We start from the raw sequence: 25,266 nt of genomic DNA, 5'->3' as shown, positions 1-25,266 counted from the left end.
ACCAGTCACGCCACCAACTCCACTCTACCCAGCGACCCCAGGGATAGATGCAGTGAGAAATTCAGCCCTGATCCTACTCGCTGCCCCAGCTCCTCGCTATGCCCATCGACTAGAGGTCGCAACCGGGTACCCGATACCCGTACCCTACCCGATACCCGGCTACCCGTACCCGGCCGGGTACGGGTACCCGTTTGCGACCCTGGTGCGGCCGGGTACGGGTACGGGTAAGGAATCAAAATCCGTTTGCGACCTCTGACATCGACGCAGCCCGCGTGAATGCGTCACCCGTAACGCATTGCCTCGCAACTCATGGTGACACCACACAGTATATGGTGTTGTATCACACGGGTATAGCAAACGCATGCGTACACGTGTAAGGGCTGTGTAGTATTGGTGGGCTCGTTGGCTCTCGGGGCTAACGACACGTTAGAGACACTGATCCAGGCATCGCAAAGACCTCGAGTTTGAATCTTGGTGTCAGCCAACTGTGATTAAACCCCGAGTTTTCAAGTTCATGGAGTTCATGACCACAGCCAGGACATGCTCCCTGGACAGAATGCTCCCTTCACTCTGCTGTCTGGACATGGAACTTCCTCCCTGATAAAGACATTGTTGGCGAGATCACTGATTCTTGTCTTCAAGCCTTCAAATGCCGAGCACATGGACATCTCCTAACTTCACCACGCACCTTGTAGGAGTGAGTCTTTGAGTTGCAGTGAACCAGTGATTACGTCCATGAGACGTACTAATGTCTAATATGGCTGTTGGACTTCTTTCGCACCGTGCGTAGCCAACCGTGGTAATTGGACAGCGTCAATAAAGGGTATTATGACCAAAGCAGGACCCTGCGACTCGCACGGTCGTGGCCTTTAAAACACTGCCGGAACAGACTCCTAGACTTCATGGTTACGTACTTCGTGTTTTATTTATTTATTCTTAAATATATAAACAATGAAAAGTAACAAGTCTGCGGAACGCGAAACGATGCGCGCACAAGTCGTTGGATTAAAAACAACAACAACAACAACACAAACTTCGACAGCAATGGTAGCAGTGACTTAAAGCCTTGGGGGTAAAAGCCACAACAAAGTAAATTCATTCAAAGAGGCATCTGGGATTGTGAATGTGGGGCGTGGGGAGCGGTGGTGCAGCGGTTAGCGCGCTGCACTAAGAACCTGGCGACCCGGGTTCGATTACCACTCACGGCCAACACCGGTGACGATTATCTGAACCTGTCCCTGGGCCTCTCCTAGGTCGACTCAGCCTCAAATGAGTACCTGGTGCGGTGTGTAAACATCGTCACTAGGGAGACAAAGGCGGTCGGGCGTGGTGTTGACCATCCAAACCCCCGTGCTCGCTAACAGCACTTGCCCCAACAGCCTGTACAGGCTCCACGGGGGATCTTTGTCTTTGTGTGTGCGGTATGTTACTGAAGGCAGTCGGGCCCACAGTGGCAGTGAATGCAGCGAAGGCGACGCGGCCCAGCTGTAGGTAGCGCGGTCTCCCCGCAGTGGACGACGACACATTCCCCCGGCGTGAGTCGTAAGTGTGGGCCACTGTGTGTCCAGGCGTCGAAAATGAGCACTGCAAAACGACTCAATGAACCGCGGGAATCGTCGCCCCCCTCCCCCTAATGGCACACGAACGCCCCAGGTCGCTCCTGCAAAGGAGACTCACCCGGGTCTCGCAGAGCTCTCACCTGGTTACGTACAAAAACACCGCCGCGTGTGGGGGGTGAAATTCAGTTTAAACAACAACAACGACGTGCAAAAAAAATAAAGTTCACAAACCGGCCAAGATCGACTTAGCCACCACCACATCATCATCATCATCATAATTACATCATTATCATCACCATCCCTCCATCGGTCGGTTAAAATGAGTACCACCTGATGAAGATTGGCGCGTGGTGAGTCAACAGCGGCGGTTCTATGGATATACTGCTCCCCGCCATAGGATTGTGGAATTTTCACCTATAGGCCCATGTTTGGTAATAAAATAGCCGCCTTATGGAATGAGGGGGGAGGGCCCTATGTCCAGTGGCAAAGGTCATCGACGAAACACGACCACCATAAAATAATATGCGCAATTTTACAAAACGGAAACAAATATAGGTAGCATTCAATAATCGTATAGACATTCAAATAACACAAAAAAAAGAAAATATAAGAGAGTACATCATTACATCGTCAACGTTGTGTGTGTGTGTGCATAAAGACGCGCCTGCCGATCAATGTGCATTCTTTAAAACCGCCAACGTGTTCGACAGAGACCCATAGCCTTGTATAGATCAGAGTAATTTTTTTTGCTGAAAAACCAAGACAATTTTCCACGTGACAAATTGATCTGATTGGTTGTCGGGTTGTCTGTTGAACTTCTTTTGCACCGTACGTAGCCAACCGTGCTAATCAGAGGTATGGAGGAGGGTTAGAGTGAAAAAGATTACATTATGCCTACACGATTTAACTTAAAATAATTACTTGTGTTTATATTCAATACCATTAATGGTGTTCTTCAACTCAAAAGCTTAAATCTGCAAAACAGTGTCCAATACGTAATACGTAGGATTTTTTCGCAGCCGATATTACGATACACAGATATGGTGATTTGGAGAAATGTATCTAAGACCTTCCAAATGCATTGAGTTATGAGAATTGTTTACCGGTTAATTAATTTCCTTAGAACTCCTTCTTGTTGCCCAACGTACTAAGCACACCTCTGCTTAGTACGTTGGGCAACGTACGGTGCGAAAGAAGTCCAACACACTGCATATAATTTATACAATTGCATAATAATCAGTGCATTGTTATACCGCTTGTGCAGTGCCCGACAATTTGTTTGTCTTTGTCGAGTGGTGGAGGGCTATACGACAACATTTGGTGAGATCCTCATCACCACGTGGCCTATATGCAAAAACCAACTACGAATCAGTATGCCGCACCATCCACCAAACCCCATCCAACACACACAACTCAGCCGCAATAATGTGCGTGTGATGTGCGAAATTAGTGAAACATGTATGTCAGTTTAAGATGAAAATAATGTTGCGAAAATCTCATCGTCCGAGAACCTTTGGAAGTCGCGAAATAACGAGGTGCAGTTTCAAGCGGTTTCGAGCGAGCGAACGCACGCACGGAATACAAAATCACCGCAGGCCAACAGCGATCCGACAACGACCTTATTCCCCGGATAATAAAACGCACTTATTTCCCCTGTATTTTATATGAGTACATTGGGGCTCTGTCTTATAACCCGGCGTGTGTGTGCGTACGTGCGTGACCAGATTTTGCATCACTCTACTTGAAACCACGTGCACGTTTGGGCCGAGTCTTACTTTCCGCGGGGCGTCTTATAATCCAGAAAATAGGCAAATCATTTACTGCAACGGAGCATGCTAGAAAAACTAAAATACAATGGTCGCGTTTTCAGCCCACAGATGGCTTTATAAACTCCACTTACAAATATAAATTGCAGAGGGCAATACATTTAAAGATACCTCATTAAAGTCAGAACTACTGAATATAGGGAAGAAAAACAAATTACTCTACACGTGTCCCAGAAATCTACGCATACTCTCCCGATACACTTTGCCCAACATAATAGGTTCCAAGAAATAAAGAGGAAGATAATCATTCGAAATGAGTGGGGAATCCATACACAGCTCACCCTACGTATACAAACTGCATATCTACACTGTTCATCTGTGGGCGAACAGTGGTGAGCACACTGCACTGCGGACACGGCGACCTGAGTTTGATTCCTGGCCACGGCTAACATCAGTGACGAGTGATATCTGAACAATGTTCCTGTCTTACCCCCTCCGCTCTTCCGCCCCCACTTCACCCCAACCTGCACTGACCAGCGTGGTGAAGTATGGTCAAAAAGCCCTCCTTGACCGACATGGCATGTAATTTCGCAGTGGTATATATATTTTTTTACAACTGAATTGAAACGTTGCGTGAAAGTTATGGCCGTGCTGTCTCGCAATTCTCCCGTTATTAACATCCTCACGCAAACATATCTATGCACACAGGTGAATATCCAGACCATCACCATCTCTGGGGATGTTAAAAGCGACCGCCGCTGGATGTTGTCTCCTGGTGCGAGGGTGAACTACGCGGTGGGATAGTCGACAGCGGTCTTCTTGTACGGAGAAACGTTCTTGGCATGGTAACGGCGAGTTTCCAAAGCTTGGCTCGCGTGACGCACGCCTGGAGCACGTGTGTGTGTGTGTGCGTGTGTGTGCGCGTGTGTGCGTGCGCGTGTGTGTGTGCGTGTGTGTGCGTGTATGTGTGCGTGTGTGCGTGCGTGTGTGTGTGTGCGTGTGTGTGTGTGCGTGCGTGTGTGGTGCGTGTGTGCGTGCGCGTGTGTGCGTGTGTGTGCGCGTGTGTGTGTGTGCGTGTGTGTGTGCGTGTGTGTGTGTGTGTGCGTGTGTGTACGTGCGTGTGTGTGTGTGTGCGTGTGTGTGTGTGCGTGTGTGTGTGTGCGTGTGTGCGTGTGTGCGTGCGTGTGTGCGTGCGTGTGTGCGTGCGTGCGTGTGTTCGTGTGTGTGTGCGTGTGTGCGCGTGTGTGTGTGTGCGTGCGGGTGTGTGCGTGTGTGTGTGCGTGTGTGTGTGTGTGCGTGCGCGCGAAGCAACCTGTGGATCACCAAGCCGAGATTACCCACGCGAATGAGAACTACGCCTACGGACCACAGCACCGATTGTTCCACCCCCTCTACGATCGCCACACGTCAGGGGGGAGGCAGCACAGCGACTGGTCACGACGCCAAAAATGTCAGCGCACCATGCGGGCAGCAAAGACATTTGTCACTGGAACGAAAACACATTGGCACTTTTGGAAATACGTTAAATCTGAGTGCGCAATTGCAATCTTTGCCGCTGTAAATGCCATGTTAAATGCCGTATGCGAGCTCCTCTCGTGTTATGCATGGAATTTTGTATTGTTTACCGGATTTCCATTATACATCATTCCGCTTGTTTATTATTATGAGTCAGTCGTGTTTACAAAATGTAACTGCCTTTTGCTCTATGCAAACGCTATAAACCTTCCCTTCCAATGCAAATGGATTACAGGCTTTGGACAGGTCGCCATTGAAACAGCAGAGGCGTCTTAGCTCAAAATGGGCCTCACTCGAAATAGACCGAGTGACTGACCATTGCACCACTCCTACTGGATCACCACCACCCCCTAGACCTGGGCTATAGAAGACAGCCACACTTACAACCGGCCACTACACCTATATATATTATACACCACCAGCAAGCGCAACAGACTGGGCATTTATTAAACCACGAGGGAGAGAAGACATAGCGTGTGACATCAGGCACGACGGGCACCGAGCTGCCGAAATAAATCCGCGGTGTCAAATAATAACAGGAAAACGACGCCAAATTAGCATACTGGATTCATTAAAATATATACACGCACTCACTCACTACGCGCGGTTAACACAGCGGGTGGCAGAGTGGGGATAGCCAGTCTAAGTAAGAACGAATTGGATCCGGTCAGGGCGTAATTTCTTCACTAAATATGTCGCGGTTCGCGGAGATGAACTGGAGTCAGTGCCGGTTTATCCTCGTAGCAAAAGTAGCTGCATATGTGGTAGCTACATATGTGGTAGCTACGGGCCCCGCACTTTCAAGGGCCCCGCGCTAAATGCTTTCAAGCTGTCAATTCCGGTTCAGTGATTCTGCAATTGCTCTATTACTATAGTACTATACCGCCTTCAACTTTTATGAACGACTGGGTGTTTAAGGTTAGCGATTTGTCATATTAGCTGGCTGTATGGAAAATGAAAAAATACAATTACTTTACTATGCAAGTAAATATTTTTTTTATATGTATGTGTTTTTTTATTTTACGTGTAGGGCCCCTTTTTAACAACATATGCTACTGGCCCCGCACGATCTTAATCCGGCACCGACTGGAGTAGGTAGGCACGTGAGGGGCAGCCGCCAGAGTCATGGCGAGATGCACATGGTGGATGTGGTGCGCCCGGCGAAGACATATATTCTGGGTTCGACTCGAGCTGGTGTATCGTGACGACGAGTCGTCGCCACAGTCCCCAGCGAGAGATATTACTGACTGGGGTTGTGGTGTGCCGAGTGGCGTCAACATTTATCCGGGTCTCCGGATGATTTTCTGCTGGGCATCTGTGAAACTACCGGACATCTGTGAAACTACTGGACATCTGTTGCAAAAAGAGCTTCATAGCTCATCAGATTCCTCCAGTATAAATACGTATTCTGATCGTGTTGATGAAATTAAGCCCTGGATCCAGTTGACATGTGTTGCTACGATAAACAAAGACCTACATGTGAAAGTCGCAAGACGCGTCCGTCAGCCATGTGTTATATGAATGTACAATCGATAAGGTTATATATGTTTGTGTGCTAAGTATCGCGATTGTAAAGTATTACCCTTGTAACAGAGTCGATTACAGAAAAAAAAAATTCGCGACCGCCCAAAATATTTAAATATATACGACACATCATTGTGAGTTTGACTACTACGCTAAAGTAAACAGGAATGATTTAGGTAAAATATATGTGTGAGAAACAATAAACAAAAAATTGCTACCAAGGAATCGAGTTATAACAATTATAATAACCGTAGAGGACAGACCAATTACTGGGAACACGTGAAACAGACCCCCCCCCCCTCCCCACCCACCCACGGACAGAGGGATGCAGTGGCTCGGTCAGAGATTGAACTTTAACCCCGCGGGGCTGAGGTGCCTGTTGAGTGGGAAGCGGACGGCAGAGAGGGCCCCGTTAACGAGGCGAGATGAAGGACTTGCCGCTCTGTGCAGCAAAGCCAAAGTGTCCATTTAGACAATCCTCCCAGGGTAGAGTACGGATTTTAACTCCACGTCAGTCAAACTCTGCTCTGGTTAAGGCCCATTGCCCAAAACGTCAGCCTGTTATATTTGTTTTCCGCTGCAAGGCAGTGTTTCAATGACCGACGTAGCGAGTTTGTGTTGAGTTCGACCTTTGCAGCACCACCACTTTCAATTTCTATTCGCTCAACAAATGCCCCAATTGTTTGAATTGCAGTAACCCAGAGAATCTCCATTAACTTGGTAGTCATTAGACTTTCATCACTACCACCACCAATATGACACAAACCTTCATGCTGGGTCACTGCTATTGTAACATAGCTATTTTCAATTTGCAAAACTTTACTTGTAAAAAAAAATCCCAATTCCACACGGGGCTGCGAGCTGGCCAGCAGATGGCCTGACAGCAAGCGGTTCACAAGCCCCATCTGGACTATCCCCTTGCTTGAATCGGCTTCCTCCGAGTTGCCGTGTTTCCTCCTACACGAAGCCAAACTCTCAACTACACACAAGATTGAGAAAGAGTAATTGGTGAAATATCCCAGTGCAGCAGGTCCCTCCTTGGCACGGAGTGTTGATACTTGGCGGAGCTAATCCCGCGTAAATACACCACATCGGTATCATCATTGAAATACTTTCCTTGGAACGGGGTCCCCATCAGCGAAATCGAATTTCCACCGCTCTAAGGAACTGATTCCAATCAAATGGAATGACAACCGCTTTAGCCGGTCTCGATCAAAGTGAATGGAGATTAATTATATCATGGAAGGGGGGGGGGGGGGAGGCTGAACTGTGATGCAGTTGACGCTGTTGTAATGATTTTAATATATTAAATAAACTAGTGTTCTTCACTGGCGGCCCGTCGTGGCCTATAGTGCGGCCCCTGACAATACACAAAATGTGAAAACAATCCCCATCATCATCATCATCGCCGTGCTGCTGTCAAACACCAAATGGTTTCAAATGTGTGGAGGCCCTCACACTGCTGAAGTCTTATTGGCGAAAGTGCCCCCCCCCCACCCCGCCCTCTGAATATTAGTGAAGAACACTGAAATAAACCTTCGCATCCTCCCTTTGCCTCGTGCCGCACGGGGGAGACACGGGTACGACACGCAAGCGACCCCAGGAAGGGTCAAGACTTTGCGGGGTATTACGGGAGCTCTGCCCGACATTGATAATAATAATACTCCTCTGCGCTACGGTCCCTTTAGCTTTGGCAATAATAAAAATAAAATACAGGCTGGAACCTGACAGACCAGCCGTGTGTAACTTACATTATTTAGTTCAAGCGACACCAACATAAAACACGATTGTTCAAATACCCTATCAAGCGAAAATGAGCTGCACATCGTCATTATAATTACAATAAAATAATACCGAGGGCGATCCACGAATATATTCTCTCCCCCCACTGAAACAAAGGGAGCCATGAATGGAGCAAAACGTCGGGTCACAGCCTCCACGCACCTGCCACCAACCCCAACACAGTACGGCCAGTTGACACCTCACTAACACTCGCTCCTTTCTGAGGACATGGAGCCATCGCTTTACCACGTTTCTGCCTCCTGCTGAGAGATGCTGAGACCCAGTCGAGATCCGTGGAGGGCGTGTCTGCGCGTGGATCACCCTGCGTGTGTATGTATCTGGATGTTTTGTGTTGACATCCCTAAACATCTGCGATAGGGTACGCCTGGCCCCTCACATATTGGTGCGACCTTTGAACTTAGCCCCTCTGCTCAGGCCTCGCATGCTGCCATCGTAGTTTAATTTGGGGACGTGAGAGTCATTGATGGGATCCCCAATAAAACAAAAATCTAAACTGTCCATCCGCCGCGAATGTGGCCAATACTCAATCTGGAGTCCGATCCGCCTTCAGAACTCCACAGAGGCTCCCCCCTCCCCCCCTCCCCCCCTAAATTAGAGTATGTGGTACATACTCAGTTCCTGAAGCAGCTCCTAGGACGCGGAGCAAAACGTCGGACGTCATTCCGAAACAACGCGGCATGACCCCGAACCAACATCAAGCGCGTTCTCCACCCTGCAGAAACAAGACCATCTCCCATCCCATGCGCAGCGCTGATCACCTTCAATGTGGCAATGGCTGTGCGGGTTAATACGTCGCGAACGCACTTGTGGGTTAGTTAATTCAGAGCTGGGTAATAAAGTCCACGGTTTATAGAGAGCAGGCACCGACCCACCCACGTTAAATGGTGTTAAATGTTGCACAACGGGCGCAATGCAATTGGCGATGAAAGATCGAGCGCGTTGTGCACAGAAGCGACGAGCTCTGAACAAACGAATACGACTCGTACAATAATAGGCAAACGGATAAAATATATATATATAAACAAGTAATGCTTTTATATATATACACTTAAAACGTAATGGTAATAAAATGACGCAGCGTGATCGTGTATATTTTTCGGAATAACCGCCCCCCCCCCTCCCACGAAAAAGAAAACATTTATAAAATATATATAAAAAAAGAAAACGTGAAGTAACATCATTACACGTGTTAAAAAGGGCAGCGAAATAAAATCCACTGTCGCCCGTCCCGACTTGTAGTTGTTGCAGTTGTTGTTGTTTGCCACAGACGGTCAGGCATCGTCAGTGCCACGCGGGCCGGCACAGGCTGAGAGATTTAAACAATAGCCGGGTGATGACGTGGGACTGCTGGAAGGGGAGAGAGGTTAGTCGTCCCAGGACGTTCGGGGCGACTGTTTCTTTTGTTGTTGTTGCTGCTGCTGCTGGAAGCCAAATCGTGGCTCCCAGGATATTTCCCCGATCCAGCGACACCGTGGACAGGCGAAACGCACGCGTCGGCTGAGTAGCCGCTGGTCTCGGGGGGGCGGTGAAGGAAATAATAAAGACGGTGCCCTGGCACCATCGGCTCCGTGAACACAGCTCAAGAGCATTCGAGTCTCCCAATAAATTCCAAACCTCGGGGGATGGAGTGGGAAGAGGCAGTGGAGGGTGGTGGTGGAGGGGGGGGGGGAATTGGACTGATCACGACCCCCGACACCTCGACACCGCTCATCGCATCTCCAACGGAAAGTTTAAAGAGTCCCTCCAGGTGGGTTCCAACCACCGGGTTCGCTCCTCCCATCACCTCCATTCCTCTTCCTCCACCCCACTGCCGCCGCCGCCTCCGCCGCTGCTCCTCGACCCCTTGCGGGGGCAGCGTCGAACGCGCCGCTCCACACAGCGCGTCTCCAGCTCAGCCGCAGAATGCGATCAGCAGACGCACGCCTCCTCTACTTGGCTATGAGCCACGGCGTCTCGCCCTTGAAGGAGCGGCAAAACGTCAACGTTCGCTCACGATGCCCCCCACGCACGCACCCCGCCCCCGGCCTTCACCTCCTCCGCAACCTCGAACTCGCACCGTGCACAATCGGGCCACGTGGCAGCTCGTGCCGCCCCCCCCATCGCCCATGTGGGTTCGTGCGATTGTCACGTGGGGCAGTGTCCACGTGGCCCAGGTGTCTCTCCCTCTCGTCACCGTGACTTTGAATGTCGGGGGTGCAGTGCGAGTGGAACGATTAATGACGGGAAATTAGAACGGTGACGGACACAGCACTGCACGCGTTAGGCCATGAGGTTTTCGATAATTCAGTTGTTCCACCACCATGGCCACCACCACCTCGTCCTCCTATATTCACCCCGAGCCATCCAGGATTTTGCTGGTTGCACACTGCGACGGTGCAGTCTCCTCCGTGTTAATTATTTTAGGACACCGCAAGGAATTCGCTGAATCTATATATTTTACAAGAAACGATACATTTACGCGTCATTAAATTCAAACCGAGCAGGTAACTCACAATTTGAAATTACTCCACTTAATAAAATGTCAAATCACTTCTCTCCTCTATTCTGAATGTATTTTATAAATGTGAGTCGGATCTGTATTTTGTTTTAAAGATTGTCACCGTTAAATAATTGTTTTACTCGAACGAATAATTGATTGAGAGAAGCGTAAAAACTGAAAACCCTGTGAATTTTCGTCCAATGTGGAGACTTTTTTCCTTCAGATTTGATCGACTTTACGTTATCAGCACGTTAGTTAATTGGAAGACCATGGCAAGTAAACGAGACATTTGTCTGAGGCCCGGGAGAGGTGGAGAGGAGATGGTGGGGATGGGCGCGGGAACCGAAGATTTGAAAACCACGCCGTGTTACACACACCATCATGCGAACAATAACCACTGTCCCATATCACATGTACAGCCCAGATGTGAAGCAAATGGGCTTTGTACGAATTTACGGGGGAGTGGGTCAAAAATATATTTGTTCTGCAGGTTGGTTTTAGTGGGCTCTTTGGACTATAACATGTTGAAAGGCACCTTTCCCCCCCTCTATCCTGTGTCCGCATGGATTTCTAAAAAATGCAGGCACTTTTCAGGATCAATTTGAGAAGGCCAGTTTCACTGTTGTGGGTTTTAAGTGTTTTCTCTGTTCTCAGAGGAGACATGCTGTGATCTTCACAGGCTGCAGTGGCGCCTGACAACACGCCTCATCTCCAACAATACCGCACGAACAAGCAAAGTACAACCCATGCCACCGAAAACCATCGTATACCATTGAAATTGCTCCCATGTTTAATTCATAATACTGCGCGGATGAAACGCGGTTGTCGTGTGCGGAGTGATCCACGGTTTCAAAATATACGACGGGATAAAAGCCACTTTTCTTTTAAATTGCCGTTCATGCCAGTCTCAAATTTTGTTTTTGTACACAACCGGCGTTAGAGATTCTCGATTGCTGCCAGGGATTATTGAGGGGTTTCAATTTGGAATTACATTGCTTCCAGCCAAGGTGGTTGTGCAAGATATTGTAAATTACGAGTGTAAGACGCATATCTTGAAATGGTTCAAGCAAATATCACGCTTCCTTTCTATCCTGTGTTTGCGGGCATTCGGGCATTTGTGCATGGCTGGGAGAAGGCGATGAGACGTGAGTGGGCTGTGTTTGTCTGTTGTGTTTGTGAGCGTCGCGTGAGCGCGGTGGTGGCCGTGTTTATGGGGAGCTGTGGTGCGACTGGTTAGCGTGCTCTGCTACGGACCCCGGCCACCCGAGTTCGATTCCCACTCACGGTCAACGTCAGTGACGATTATCAAAGTCGACTCGGCATTTAGTGAGTATCTGGTGTGATGTGTAAACATCGCCACTGGGGAGACAAAGGCGGCCGAAGGTGGTTCTGGCCACCCACCCCATCGTGTGCCGTTCTAGCCTTTAGAGGTGCTCGCTAACAGCACTTTCTCCAAAAGTCTGTCAAGGGTACACGGGGGATCTGTCGTTACGAGTGCGGTGGCTGTGTTTGTGAGTAGTTGCTGTTAACAGCTGCCATGCTATGGACGGTGATCATTAATAAAAACATGGAGCTGCCATGATCCTGGAATGTAAAACTCTCTGTTCTACTAGAACAAGGTCTAGGAATTGCTTGAACCACCCTCGCATGTGGCTGATAACATCAGTGAAATATTGAGCTTCTATTCCAAATTAGAGGTGGGCTCCCATCTTGGACTATCTCGGACTGTGCCAGGAGGCTGTTTGGTGCTGTGGAAGCTCGTGTCACGTGATCAGCTTCTGCGTGGGGAGCTTTAATAGGTGCACAGATTACGAAAGGGATGGAACGATTCACCATCTCCTCAACCCCGTGGAGATTCGATTAATTATTGTGATGCGGGGTTCCGAAATGAATGAAAGAATGAATTCATTTTTGTAACATTGTGGCGAATGTCAGCAGCCTTCATGTGGCCGCACGATTTACGTGACCCAATTACATGCGTCATTCTTTATGAAGTAGAGACCTTTGTCAATCCACTGCTGGATGAAGGCCTCCCCACGTCGTGTCGGTCGTAGGAGTTCACCGTGTTGGTCAACGCGCGTTGGTGCAGGAATAGTTCAGATGTGGTCACTTGCCACCCATGTTGGCCGAGCCCAGGAATGGAACTCGGTCGCAGGGTTTAGAGCGCGGTGCCTTAGCCGCTGCGCCATTGCTACCCCCCCCCCCCCCCCAATGACATTTACGAATCTAAAACAACAACAATAGATTCTTACACGTGGCACGAGCTTAAAATCAGTGATTCATCGATGAATGGATGTGTCTCGTTCCACCCTCGGTTAATAAGTTCCATGCAGCGATGATCACAGCTATATTCTTCGAAATCTTTGTTCTTCACTAGGGGGGGGGGTCACTTTCGCCGATATGACATCAGTGTGAGAGCCGCCACGCATTCGAAACCATTGGGGTTTGACAGCAGCACGATGATGATGATGATGGGGGGTGTTGTCAAGTGTCGTGTATTGTCGGGGTCCGCATGCCAGGAGCCGGCACTAAAGGCCACCAGGGGCCGCCCGTGGCCCCCGGGCCTTGCAATGAAGAGCGACGCTCCAAACGAATGTGTTTTTAGATCAATGGGAAGCATAAAACATGGGATCACGGCGGTGTATTATCCACAACAACAAACAATTGCCGGCGCTTATAAAAACCGTCTTAAAAACACAACACAAAGCAGGATGCATTATCTGATAGCTTTTTTTTTGTTTAAAAAATAAAACACGAAAATGTTAAAGACAATTGGCGTGATTTATGACAACCGCCGCACGCGACGTATAAAAAACACACACACACGGGCAATATTAAATCACACACGGCGCAGCAGCAATCTGTTAATATTTGCATATGAACTCACGCAGCAACCACAAACCGAATAACCGCCACGGCGCTCAATGTGAGAGGGCCGCTATATTTGACTGCCATGAAGCCCAGGGGAGAGAGAGAGAGACGGAGGGAAGGAGAGACTGTGTCCGATTTTAAAATTGATCGTAGATTTTCGGCTACCTGCAGTGGCATTTTGAGTGGTCTAGAAGAGGTATTTTCTTGGGTGTCCACTTAAAAAGTAGGTTAACTTAATATCCACTTGAATCATCATTCAATTTTAGGTCGTTGTGAATTCAACGCTGAGTAAGGACCCTCGCCACAAGCCATGTCGGTCATGGGGATTGTTTGCCCATACTTCACCATACTGGACCGCGTGGGTTGGTGAAAGGGGTTGGGGGGCACTCAGGACCGGTTCAGATATCTCACCACTGATGTTAGCCGTGGCCGGAATGAGCAACACGTACAAAGTGTAAAGGTTGATAGGAAACCCAGCGACTGTCACCGTTATCGTTCTAAATTTACCCACTTATGATCCAAATTGGAAACGCGATGCCGTTAAGAAATTGACACTCGTGCCAATCAGTGCAACGCCTGAAGAGGACGTCACAGATCGACTTCTGGAGTCATTTCGAAAGCCGACTTTGTCCACACCCAAGGGGGTGGGGGTGGGGGGGGGGGCGCGTGGAAACCCAACGCTAATTAGTAAAATATCCTGTCCACTGCCACTTCTCCATCACATTCACGTTCCAGTTACTCCCGTTGAATAAATTATTTGCAAGCGACGACCGCGTGGGTGGGTTCATTCTCCTGCCTGGGTCTCATGGCAGCCAAGGTACGCAGCCCCGGATTGTCCCAAAACTCTCTTGACGGCCGCCACTTATCAACACGCAGCGCGGTAAACGTGACACGTGGAGCCGAGGCGCTCCCTCCCTCCCCCGTCGTGTATACGTCAGGAAGCAGAGCTTGCTGAACCCCCGCTCGTGATTACGATCCCCACTGGCTGCAGGTTGCCGCTGCTCGTGGTCAGTGGGTACAGCACTGTTCTTCAAATGGGGGGGGGGGGGGGGGGCACGGGCACTTTCGCCGATAAGAAGACATCGTCAGTGTGAGGGCCGCCACACATTTGAAACCATTGAGGGTTTGACAGCGGCACGATGATGATGGGGTCCGGACGTAAGGGGCCGCACTAAAGCCCACCAGGGGCCCGCCAGTCGCCCGCGGGCCTCGCAATGAAGAACACCGCGGTAGAGGCACGCTGACTGGCTGGCTGGCAGTGCAAGAGAGCCATGCATAGGAGAGCATTGCTTGGAAGAGCGCCTCCAAGACCAGGGCAGCCACGCGCGGTAGCTACGTGCCCGCAGCACTAACACGATTGGACCCACACTAAGATATTCTTTGCGAGCTTAACAACCCATTTTTAAAAAAATCTGCGAATGTAATACCTGTAATTTACGATGAACGTTAATAAATTCATTACAATTATTATTATTATGAGAACACTGACATAACCACACTGCCAAACCCTTTGCGAGCTTAACAACCGATTTTTTTGTGTTAAATCTGCAAATGTAATTTCTGTAATTTACGATGAATATTAAGAAATTCATTACAATTATTATTATGAGAAGACTGACATCTGTAACGCAGCGCTACAGATTTTCACCGCTGTACCCACTGACCGATCACACGCGGCGCGGTGGCCGCTGATACGAGCACATCGTTTTATTTTGGCGCGCTTCGGGGAATGTTCGTAGGTTTCATCGCAGCCTTCCGCTGCTCGGATCGGACAAGCAAACCTCGCAACTTCAACAAGGCAGCTCGGCTCGTGGGATAGAAGGTCGGTTGGTCCACACCACCAGCCGTATTTGGAACGATGTAAAAAAAAAAAATCTAGAAATGCTTAATTATCCACGGAATGTAGCACGGAATGTTCGTGAACGAAGAGAACAATTCGGAAGGCCGGGTACCTTTTAAAATCGAAGCGCGCTTATTCTGTTTTAATTAAGCGAATAGTCACGCCCATCATGAATAAGTTAGCGTGAATGCAGAACGGAGATGTTGAAATTCTCCCCCCCCAAACCCCGCCCCCCATGGCTTTCTTAGAGGCAAGCAATTTGTTACCGTAGCAACGTACATAACACTTGTGTGGTCATAGCCATAAATTATTATGCTCATGCCTTATTACGAACCGTGTATAAACGAAATCAACGTGTAAAAAAAACGGTTTAGTGTAAAAAAAACAAACCCAACAGATCTAAACAACATCATCATCATCATAAAAAAAACAACTTTACAAAAAAGCGACGTTTGATACAAAATATAGTATTTATATCTTATATACAACAGCAGCCCCATGCTGAGGGTTAGGCAGACCATCACTGCAAAAAACACACGAACACACACACGCGGGCAGTTAGTAGTGCGGGAGCCCGGTGGGGAACACGCGGTAACACACACACACACACACGGGCGCAAAGAAGCTCCGTAAATCGCTCGCTGACCCTTATCTCGGACAGGTGAGGAGAGCCGCCCAACGAGGCTACATTTTGAGATTGACAAGGCGAAGTCAAAGTGATCCCCGGCTCAAATGAGCGTCGAGGCAGTGCTCACCTCCCGTTTTCCGGCCCGAGTCGTTGAGAAATGCCCCATTCAAGTGATCGGGGCCGAGTCTAGCCAGTGGACAACCATTGTTGTTGACGAGCTCACAACGCAGTACCTATTTTTATCGACCCCCCCACCCCGAGGTGGGATGATGGGCTGAGCCAACCAGGAATTTCAACTCACAAACTTCCGATTGTGAGCCGATTGTGGATATCCCTGATGATTTAATTATTGGGGAAAGCCTCACCGAGTCTCAAGACACTTTTTTTTAAATCAAGGAGAATCCTGCATTGGGATGTTTGGCTAATTCCACTTATGAGCGCTCTTACGCGCGCGTGTGTGGGAAGACGCCGCAGTACTTTAAGCACCCAGAGAAAACCCAGACACACGACAAAAGTGTTTGAGCGAGGGAGCGGTCATATGTATGGCAAGTGGAAACATCCCACATGAATACAACAGGGGCTGATCAGCCTGCAGTGCGAGCACCGATTAGCGATACCATACCCACATTTATGTAACGTCCCTGCCATTGGAATGTCGAATTTCCACCACTGGCTCAGGTCCATGAATTGCGATGAGCAACACCCAATGCTTATTTGAGAGCAGGGACGCGCACACTTTGACTCGCCTTGATCTTCCGCGTTCAAATACAGCGCTGTGACTTAACGTCTCACCTGGCCTCTGATAAGGCATTCGATTGATCTGTTACTTGCGAGGCAACGTGGGATAACAACAAATAAACATCGTGGTGCCAAGTGCCGCTCATGTTCCGCATAAACGGCGACGATTCACCGCCACGGCGAATCGTTTACGAGTGCAAAATTATACTCTTTGGTTTTTTCGGTAAAGTCACGTAGGTAGAAGAATAATAAAATAAAAAATAATAAATCATGACGTTTCGATCGCAACACAAGCGGTCGTCCTCAGGTGGAAAAAATCATCCAGCAGTGGAACTGCTGAGAACGACCGCTTGTGTTGCGATCGAAACGTCGTGATATATTATTTCATTTTATTATTTTTCTACCTACGTGACTTTACCGAAAGAACCAAAGAGTATGGATTCCTGCAGCCACGAAAGCTTCAAATCAAGATTGAGTGCAAAATTATTTGCAGGGAAAGGCGCAAGCAACGACAAGGGGAGACGAAAGCGTGAACAACCCCGGGGGGTTCGTGACTCATGGACTCCGGCCCCTCGGCACGACGGTTGGGCCCGATCGTCGTGGATGCAAAGTCACGTGCGCGTGGCCGAGAACCCCGATGCGGTGGTGTTTTGCCGATTTCGCGGTGGGGGAGGGGGGGGGAACCACAAAAGGGTGACTTCCCGAGTGGCCAGCCCTCATGGGAGCCCTTGTCGAGTGTTCTCGAGCTGCTAGGAGCAGTGGGGTGCGGATAGGTTAGTCTCCTCCCAGAAACATCGATTTCTTTCCACTAATAATGAGCATGAGCACCCCGAAGCACGCTGAGGTTTCCATGCTGCCTCCACCCTGAAGTGTGGCCAGCCGAGATGGTCTGGTTGTGAGGGCGAGCATGATTTTACTTGGGCACGGGATGAATGATTCCCACACGTGTTGGACAGCGAGTCAAGGCATATCATGTGCACTTTGTGGTCCCTTCCCATAGCTGCTACTACTAAAATTAGTCTCCAAGCCTATTTAAGCGCACAATTTTAAACTCATTCTCACGCACCTGTATGTAAGCTTCCAATCCGCCTCAAGGCTGACGCCTCCGCCCCAGAGCATGGCTTGTGCCCAGCCATTGTACCGCAGTGGTGAGATGTTAACTACTTCGCCTGGTATACAGGAGGTCGTGGGTTCGATCTCGACCTTGACGCCTGCTGCTGTATATTTGGAGTTTGCACGTTTCTCTCCCTACGGTCCGCGTGCATTTTTCTCCGGGTCCTCCGGGTTTTCCCTCCACATTTAGAAATATGCATTCGGGTTTTTTGGCTGCTATAAATTTCCACGTGATCGGCCTACTTCGTTCAGCTATCATTTGTGGCCAGGTCGCTTCTGAAAAACAGCTTTATGGCTCATTGATCCTTACCTGGTAAAATAAAAAGTTTAGTTTTCATCTTAGTTGATTGTGCAATAACTGACCCGCCCACGCAGTACATCTGCGACAAAGAGCTTCATGGCTCATTGGATTCCTCCAGTCTAAACAAAGAATCTGATACTCTGAAATAACTCGCGCGTCTACGTCCACACTTACTTTCTGCCAGCAGCCAGGTAGGGGCAGCCCGTCCGCTCCCTGTAGGGGGGGGGAGGGGGTAATGGCACATCATTGGCGTGAGTCTCGGCCTGCAGCGGCAGACGCACACGGGCAGCAGGGCACGCGGTACGATTCGCAGCAACGGCGTCACCAGCTCGAGTCACTCCACAAAGTGATGTCCGTTTGTGGAGGGAGGACCTCTCCCGCTATGGATTGGGAGCTTGGGCCAAAGAGGCGTTGCTTCATAGTTCTCCGATGTATTTTGGCAAGACTGCCTGACATTTCACCCACAACTGAATCGAATTCTACGGCTCCTTAACGAGCTCCCAGCACGTGGAGGAAAACGCCGGAAAACGCATCGGAGAGCTATACAGCGCAGTCGCGCAAACCATTGGTAGGAGGCGTTGAAAAAATCAGCTTGTGACGCCGCCGATTCAAAGATACGTGCGGAGGCGGCACCATCCTGATCCGACTTTGGATGGATCGCTGCCGATCTAAACCGGGCAGAGAAACAAACCATTCCTCCCCAGTCGTCATCGGCAAAGATGAGAATTTTTCGATTTAAAGCTTCTTTCGTGACTGCAGGGATTCATCTTCTTGGTTCTTTCGGTAAAGTCACGTAGAATGAAAATAATAATAAAATAATAATAAAACATAATAAAATAATTCTCACGACGTTTCGGCCACAACGCAAGCAGCCGTCCTCAGGTGGAGAACAGGTCTGTCGAGAAGACAGAGTCTGAATTATGATTCTCACGTCGTGAGAATGATTTTATAATGTTTTATTTTTATTATTTTATTATTTCCATTCTACGTGACTTTACCGAAAGAACCAAGAAGATGTTAATTTTTTTTTCTATCTCGGTTATTTTTCGCTCGATTAGTTTGTCCTGCCGTGCCGTTAGCCCATTGGGTGCAGTTCTGCGCCTTTGTACATTTGAATAGTTCCACGGGTGACCGTGGCACAGGTGCGATGGCTTTGTCGGTTCCTCGAGCCAGTGGTGGAATCAGTCGGTGCCGCCTTCGTACGGTCGCATTTCACTAACAATTGGCCACGGACGCGAAAGAGCCAAGCTGCAAGGAATCTGAAAATGATGCTGATAAAAAAAACACAGCTTAAAATCCCGAAAAGCAAATTATGAATTTTTTTTAATGTGACGGATGTTGCCGAATATTTTTGATTTAAATAAATACACCATAAAGGGTTTATTGATATGAACGAAGCGTTGCCTACATTTATTTTTCCCTCCGTTTAAATTTAAATTTCGCTCACAATTTTGGTCCTTACTCAGAAAGCACTCTCGCGAAGTAATTCACTGCAAAAAAAAAAAAATACCTGAACAGGATAAAAAACTTAGCACGTGTGAACACTCGATTCGCTTGCTTGATTTACAACGGCAAAGGAAGCTTTTATGGAAATGCACCCGATTTGTTTTTGCAGTCCACGCGTAAAGCCGGCCTTGATTTGATCCAATTCATTTGCTTCTCCGCATTAAATTTGAAGAGTGGCTAAAACCCGATGGGAATATCACGCTTGCAGGCTTGTGTTTTCTCTGACGTTCATTGACGATTAATCATACTGATCAGGGGATGTGTGCAGTCTTACCGAGGGGGGGGGGGGGGTTATTCCCCACGGGATGTTCCATTCTAGTCGCATAAGAGAGGGGGTTGTATGTACAGATGCTGAACTTCTTTCGCACCGCACGGAGCCAACCGTGCAAATCGCAGGTGCGGTGGAAGGACAACAAACTAAAGGTTGGGTGTCCACATTTTTCTCAGCATGCGCATGAGCAGGTAATTCTTTTTTTAGTGATTAATTATTATTCTTGATAAAGCGCCCGTGGGTTAACAGTAACAGGGTTAACGCGACCTAGCTTTGAAGTTCGTGGTGTATTAAAAACAAACGAGAAGATGTATATGTTGACAACCACACGCGATTTGAATTTCATGAAGTGATTCACACTGGACCGATTCTATTCAGGATTTCAATGAATATCTTAACTCTGCATTTCCCCCCCCCACCTCCCGCTTCGTGAAATGTAAATCTCATTTTTACTGCTCGATTCCCCGTGCGGTTGTTTGATCTGCTTATGTGCACAGTGCAAATATATCTGTAGCTGGTAATGGCGAACGGGCAGCCTCGTACAAATTATGGGTTTAGAAGGTTGTTTAAAATTGCTTTAATTGGCCAAGCCACCATTGCAGGTCCAATTATAATAATTATATATATGTGTATAAAAATATGGTTCAGACACTGTATGTATTTGTTTCAATTGGTTTCAGGAAACGAAGGTAATGGTCAAATTGACTTGCATCTCACTTTCAAATTTACCAAAGCAACAGATAACACTTTTAACACTGATGTAAATTAAGCCTGTCGGAATGGTAATTTGATAAGATACCATTTATAAGAAACACACTATCCCGCAGTTGTGTATTTTGTTTATCAGCATCATTTAAATTTACTTGCTGTTTTTTTCAGTTTCCAGCATGCATTTCTCCAAACATCACAGTTCATATCATCAAAACATATAACTTCAGGCAGCAAACAAACCTTCATGCAGCAAACATTCAAACGACACATATAAATATCAACTACATTTGAATAAAAAAAATAACCTGCACCTCTACAAGAGGCTTGACATGTCAGCAAAGCCTGAGCAAGGCCTGCTGGTGTAGGCCACAGATGCTTATCACCATGACAACAATCAATCCCTCCCAACCAGTGTTGTCCCTCCATTAAGATCGACCATAACATTACACTTTATGTAATAAAAAATTGGACATTCCACTCTATTGTGAAAGAAGTGCCAATTATTTTGGAGTTTTTTTTTATGTTTGGTGCTTATTCTTTTCTGTACATAATTTTATCCAGAGGGGTAAACAATGGCCATGAACCTAGAGCAGACTGATGATGTCTACTATTTGGAAATGCTCACAAATGTGTCAATTTGTTCAGAAGGGTCTATAAGGCCATTATTCCCAGGCTGGGCACAAGTGAATACAGATAATGCAATTAAAACTAATTGGATTTTCTTTCAGTGCAGTGTTAATGAATTTAATTCTAAAGATGCTTATATTCAATGCACACGGAATATAGGAATATTTTCACGTGAGATTTTGTAATAAAAAAAAATACTGTCTTGTTTTACATTGTAGCGTGTGATAAATCACATCACAAGAATTGTTTTTCCCTTTGGCTCTGGTGTTCTATCAACATCGCCGCTATTGATCCGCAAACGTGGGTTTATTCTATTAACGTTCTCAACCCCTGCCGCTCACTCCCACCGCTCCCGGGCCGTGCGGCGTGATAAAGAGCGGCCACGCTCGGTGGTGGATTTGTCTGACGTTGAAACGAAATTCACCACAAGCGACAGAGGCCGTGTCACAGCAGGGTCAAACCGCACCACCTCCCCCATTTCGCACTCAAGAACAAGGGCGGCTATCGCCCTGCTCACGGTGCTGGTATTAACAACACCTCTAACTCCACCATCGCCGAGTGCCGGTTTGTTGTTTAATATTCCATTGGAGCGCTGTCTAGAAAATCCGCGGTGCAATTCATTAAGCCCATGGGCCAAGCAGGCGCCCTCGGCAGTCACGGGTGCGCGGCGTGAATGTCGGCATGATGTGGTCCGGGTGTCGACTCAGTTTGCTGTGCGTACGGCCGGGCCTGACCCGGCCCCTCTCTAACGCATCACAGGTGCCGTCACAAATCCTCCCCAGACATGAAATGCGGAGCAAAATGCATCAGGGGAAAATGGTTAACAGGGAACGGTCAAGGACCAGGAAGGGCGTTCAGCTGTGAGGTGAGTCGGACTGGGAAGGAATCAAGGATTGCTTTGGGACTCGAGACGAGAGAAGGATTGGGAATCAGGGAGTGCAAACCAGCGAGGAATCGGGATTTGTGAGGCATTGGGATCAGGAGGTGAGTTGGACTGGGAAGGAATCAGGACTGCTAAGGGTTCGCGTAAATTATTAGGATCAGGAAGGGAGTGCAAAAACAGCGAGGAATCGGTGCCCAGGAGAGGATTGAGGCTGGGAAGGGAGTGAGGGTTGGGATCCGTGCGGCAGATATGTTACAGCACTCGGAGTAAGAGGATAACGCAAGTATGGCATTGCCTTTTAAAGGCACGCAACGCCAGGTAGGAGGCACTCTATTAAGGAGGCAGGAGCAGGGAGTGTCCAGGAGTTGTTTACATTAAAAGTTCACTTTGTGCAGTATTACTGTGCCTTATTATTGCCACGATCAGAATTGTTTAAGGTCTACCGAAAATTACGTGATTTTTTTTGTTAAAGATTGTCTGGGTTTTACCCATAAAGAATAATACTTTACATACCTATGAACACGTGATTAGTAAGAAAACAAAAAGCCACACTGCCCATTACAGACAGGAAAGCGATGTCAATATTCAGGCCAAGCAAGCCGGGGAGGAACAGAACGCGTGAAACAAAAATCTTTTGCTGGCAAAAGATTTGACACATTAGCATGTGGGTAAAAAAAAACCCACCATCGCTGATAGGAGTTATCAGAGCCATGCAGAGGCGGAACATCTCACGTGAAGACATGCGCTCGGCATCGTGATTAACGACGAACCGAGAGGAAGTAGGAAAAGGGTTGCCAAGGAAGGGGAATAAATGAGGAGCAGGGAAGTGGGGACAGGAACGGATCAGCAAGGATGTGGAGCGTGGCACAGGAGAGAAGGTATGGAGGTGAGGAGGAGGTGGTCGGGGTGGACTTCGCGAGGGATGGGGTGGAGGAGGCGAGGGTGGTTTGTTGGTGCCTCCAGTGGAGGTTGTCAGCGTCCCCGCAGTATTGTTTAAATTGTTGCCCATCTTGGATTTTTACGTCCCGAGTTTCATAACATTCGCCATTGGTGGGCTTCGGTGCACATGGCCCTCAAATGTGCCAATTTTGCGAGATAAAATTTCGTGTAAAAAACTCGACGGGTATTTACTTCAACCTGCAGAGATTGGACACATTGTCGGAATTCAGGGTTGCGAATATGTTTTTAAATATATTGTCTCGTCTGTATTCCATAGTTTCATTAGCTTAAATGTAAGATAAGTATATAATTGGCATAGATCGTGCATAATCTATTCTTACACGCACAATCTGTTCAATTTGTGGTGACTGCAAGTATTGTCGTTGTTAAATTAACCTTTGCCAAAACAAACACGTGGCTTCTGATTCGTGTGTTGTGGAATGCAGTTTCATCACAACAATTTTCAACTTGACAAAAATCAGCAGAAAACATTGGCGTTAATTTTTTAAAAATGTTTTGACAATTAATTACCAGTGGAATCTGCTCTTCCACCAACACACGAATTAGAGGAATTAGAGCCACTTGAGCATAGACCAATCGAGCGGGGGGGGGGGGGGGAGACTTTCATCTCCTTCAGTTAAGGCCACGGGGGGATGGATGAGAACAGGAGGGCAGATGCGATAGGGGGTGACAGGTGTGGAGAAGGGATGGACGAATGGAGGTGAGTGGAGAGGAGAGGAAAATAAGAGTGGGACAGGGAATAGGGGAGAGGAAAGGAGAGGAGAGTGAGGGTACTGTACCAACGGGCATGGCGCGTCTAGGCCATCCAGGCCAGGCATGCCTGGCTCCCCCTTCTCCCCCTTGGTACCCCGAAATCCCTGCACGTGAGACCAAGCGACCGCGTCCGTCACAAACACTCTCCCTGCGCGTTAGAAGCCCGCCTCTGATGGAGGAGCGCTAGCGGGCACGGCACGGGGCGCGCGAGCCTGCCAGCAGCTCGCGTCCAAACCCCGGCGTCGTCTGAGAAACGAAAACAATGACGAGCGATAACGGAGAGAGGGGCAGGGCAGGGGGGTACAACGCCGGTGGTCCCGCGGCTCGAGTCTACGCGAGAGACCGCGGCTGCAAAAAAAACATCGACCACGTGGACTCGCGCGCACATTAAACCACGCAGAGGGGGTTCTGTGGGGGGGGGGGGGGGGGCGACCACCACCACTACCACAATAAAGCAGCGCTTCAGGTAATACGTTAATTCGAAAAGCAAACCGGGCTCATGTGCCCTGGGTTTAATATCCAAAATTGAACGAGCTCAGTAATTGGTTAAGTGAAGCTGCGTTTGCTTTGATGAGGGCTTGCGCCACGCTGCTTTCCGTGGCTCGGTGACCCCCCCCCCCGCCCGATGCTCCCCAGCACCTTGGGCAGGTTGTGACGTACCAAAGGACAGGGCGCGTCTAATCCTGGAGCCCCCTGCTCTCCCTTATCGCCCTTCGGGCCCTTTTTACCTCGGACTCCCCTCTCCCCCTGTGGATGCAACGGTTTGGTCAGCCACACACAGAAGGCACACGCACACAATCAGCTCATGGGGGAATAATACAGCTTGGGGAAAGTTAAATACAATTTTCACTTGGTAAATGTTTAGTATTTCTTTGTCGGACGATGTGGCTCACGTAAACACATTTCTGTCACTTTTGAACATGAAAATGATTGCTTGTCCATTAGTTTAGCTTATGCATATAGTTATCTTACATTCTTTAGACAGTACACGAGGCTGCTATGGTAGAGAGGGGGACAAATGTACAAAAGAGTTGAGTAAATGATAGCTTGAGATAGCAGAAGTAAAACTCGTGTAATGGTCTTTTGGGGATTCCATGAAGTTGTTTGGCCACGTTGCTGGGTTCATACTCTTAGGTTTTTTCGGTAAAGTCACGTAGGTAAATTTTTTTAAATAAAAGTAATAATGGAAATAAAATAAAATAATAAATCATGACGTTTCGGAGGCAACACATGTCTCCGTCATCAGGTGGGACCGTCACAGCTAAAATTACTTGCATCAAGTGATTTTAGCTGTGACGGTCCCACCTGATGACGGAGACTTGTGTTGCCTCTGAAACGTCGTGATTTATTATTTTATTTTATTTCCATTATTACTTTGATTAACTTTTAATTTTTTTTTACCTACGTGACTTTATCGG

General features: G+C 48.1%; 1 protein-coding gene across 1 annotated transcript in view; it reads right to left on the bottom strand.

Annotated features, from left to right (window-relative positions):
- Nucleotides 1-11,310: 11,310 nt before the first annotated feature.
- The window catches only part of LOC133350698 (collagen alpha-1(XIII) chain-like), a 116,152-nt gene continuing 102,196 nt past the window's right edge, over nucleotides 11,311-25,266 (bottom strand). Inside the window, exons 42-44 of the mRNA XM_061565341.1 lie at nucleotides 24,509-24,595; nucleotides 18,312-18,350; nucleotides 11,311-15,880 (exon numbers count right to left, since the gene is read on the bottom strand). Coding sequence (XP_061421325.1) covers nucleotides 15,878-15,880; nucleotides 18,312-18,350; nucleotides 24,509-24,595 — 129 coding nt within the window. The 3' untranslated portion in view covers nucleotides 11,311-15,877. The remainder of the gene's footprint in view (nucleotides 15,881-18,311; nucleotides 18,351-24,508; nucleotides 24,596-25,266) is intronic.

The sequence above is a fragment of the Lethenteron reissneri genome, chromosome 34 (assembly GCF_015708825.2).
Source record: "Lethenteron reissneri isolate LAM-NWPU_2019-01 chromosome 34, ASM1570882v1, whole genome shotgun sequence".
NCBI lineage: Eukaryota > Metazoa > Chordata > Hyperoartia > Petromyzontiformes > Petromyzontidae > Lethenteron > Lethenteron reissneri.
Note: the sequence above shows the minus strand (reverse complement) of the source record. Positions and strands in the feature narration are given on the sequence as shown.